Genomic DNA, 2,369 nt, shown 5'->3' on the forward strand with positions numbered 1-2,369 from the left:
TAAATGATGATGCCAAGAAAACCCCCAGAGATATTCTATATAAAGCTACTTGTAAAAAAAAATAATAAAATAAATTATGTGCACAGTCTTCAAATAATTGACAAATTGTATTTTTATACAAAAGGCTACAAATAAGAGATGAGGTAAGGAGACTGTTCATCCACAACTGAAGATAACAATAAAGTGCCATTTCAGCTTGTAAGTGTCCAAGGAAACATATTCAGGCTGGCACAGTGTGACCACTGGACTTTCTAGACTTTATTCCACTCTCGGACCCTCTGCGCTCTTTGCGCCCTCGCGCGCTTGCGGTGCTGGAGACTGGCTCGGGCTCCCGGACACGCTGTTGTCCGTGTCGCTGTGCCCCCTCCCGAGCCCCGGTTCCCCTCCGTCCCCGGAGCCGTCGGCACTGTGCGTCCTCACGTGCTTGCTGAGGTGGTCGGAGCGCATGAAGCGCTTGTGGCAAACGGAGCACTCGAAGCGCTTCTCCCCGGTGTGCGTGCGTAAATGCCGCTGGAGCTCGTCGGAGCGCGTGAAGCGCTTCCCGCAGAAGAGCCAGTTGCAGACGAACGGCCGCTCCCCGGTGTGCCAGCGCAGGTGAGCCTTCAGGTGAGACGTCTTGCCGTAAACCTTGCCGCAGCCCGGGATGTGGCAGCTGTGCAAGCCTCTCCTGCGGGGACTGGTGGCTCCGTGGCCGAGGCTCTCCGCCTCCTGGCAGTTCGGACAGTCGCACGTGGCCCTGCCGGAGTAGCGCCGGGAGGAGGAGCGGGAGGACGGCGGCAGGGAGACAACGGGAGCGCCTTTGAGCGCGGGTGCTGCTGCCGTCTTGGACTCGGCGTAGGCCGCCGGGCCAGGCGGTCTGAAGCCGTCAAAGAGGTGCTGCGGCGAAGGGAGGAGGTGCTGGGGCCCGCCGGGGCTGAAGGCGGGGCTGTAGTCGTTACTGTAGCCGCTCAGAGGAGAGGCCAGCCCGGGGGGGCTCTGCGCGTCCACCCAGCCGGTGCCCATGTCCCACCAAGCAGAGGATCCGCTACTGACCTCCCCTCCGGGCTTGAACCACGAATCATACGGGTGCGCGTGCATCCTCGGATATATCCCGGCGATGCCCTCCACCGACGAGGGGAACTTGGTCAGGAACACGGGCCGCTGTGCGTGCGCAGAGTCAGAGACGTTGTTGTCCGATGGCACCGCAGTGGAGTACATGGCAAAATCATTTCCCAGAGGAGAGGTCGCTGCTGTGACCGAGAAAGCGCTCGAGGCCTCCGTCAGTCCCGCGCCGCCGGCCCTGGAGCTGCCTGCGGAAATCCCCAGCGACGTGAGACAGGTGCCAAAACTGCCCGCGCCCTGCGCGCCCCTCTTCCACGGGTGGAAGCCCTTGATGAGTCCCGGGGCTCCGTCCGAAAGAGCAGGGGAGCAGGAAGGACCGGGCTCCCCGATCCTGCTGCAGGTGGCAGCCAGCATGGCCAGCGGGGTGCTGCCCAGCCGGGGCTCCTCCTGCGGGGGACACCAGACAGGTCGCGGTCAGACTCAGGTGAACTTCGAGTGCGTAAATACGCACGGAGTATACGTTAAACAGTCTAGTCGGTGAGTTACGCAAACTAAAGCTGAGGACCCTGACTTGAAAAGGCTTAATCTAGTCTTCTTTTTGAAGATAGAGAGTGAAAAAACTTAAACTTCAGATAATTGTGGCATAAAATACGACCTTCAACTTCTAACTTTCTTCTTTAATTGTGAGAAAAAAAAGCAACTGGAAGAAAACTGACGAGTGAAACCTCTCATAACACGAGTTATTTGCAAAATATAGGTTTTGTGATTACTATAGCATCAATTTCCTTTTTCCACAACCTTTTGTTTCCTCGAAAACTCAAACTTTATCCTGATAAAGAATTAAACTTACCCCTAACAGAGTGGCAGCCATGGACTGCGTGCTGAAATCTTCTGACAAGGTGTGAGTGTCAGTGTGAGTGTGATCAATCCGTCCTTCCTCTTTGAATGCTTTACTAGTTGTGGCTTCGTTGTGGCTTTGAGGAGCTGCAGAGGGCCGGATGACCAATCAGAGGCCAGCTCAGACTGTCTCCAAACTTGTGCGCTCGAGGTGGTCATAAATTCAAAACGTCAGGGCCAAAGCGCCAAAGACTTAACAAGTACAGAAAATAAATAAATAAATCTGTGATCCTTAAGACAAGAAATTCTTATGGGGAAATGTTTGAAGTGCTTGAAATGAGATACTGCGCATTTATTGATTTGATTAGATTAGGACCAACCTTTTAAAAAAATAGAAATAATCAATTACATTTGAATTTTAACAGTTGTATCTCCACTTGTTTGATTATTTGCAGCGTTCAAACAGTGGAAAACATCATTACTAACCATGC

At 53.4% G+C, this 2,369-nt stretch overlaps 1 protein-coding gene across 1 annotated transcript; it reads right to left on the minus strand.

The window, feature by feature from the left end:
- Positions 1-258: 258 nt before the first annotated feature.
- LOC115409780 (transcription factor Sp8-like) lies at positions 259-1,912 on the minus strand. Its single transcript, XM_030121056.1, has 2 exons — positions 1,892-1,912; positions 259-1,488 (listed from the first exon to the last, which is right to left on the minus strand). The coding sequence occupies exons 1-2, from the start codon at positions 1,910-1,912 to the stop codon at positions 259-261; spliced, it is 1,251 nt and encodes a 416-aa protein (XP_029976916.1).
- Between the last annotated feature and the right edge of the window lie 457 nt (positions 1,913-2,369).

Source organism: Salarias fasciatus, chromosome 22 (genome assembly GCF_902148845.1).
Source record: "Salarias fasciatus chromosome 22, fSalaFa1.1, whole genome shotgun sequence".
Taxonomy (NCBI): Eukaryota; Metazoa; Chordata; class Actinopteri; order Blenniiformes; family Blenniidae; genus Salarias; species Salarias fasciatus.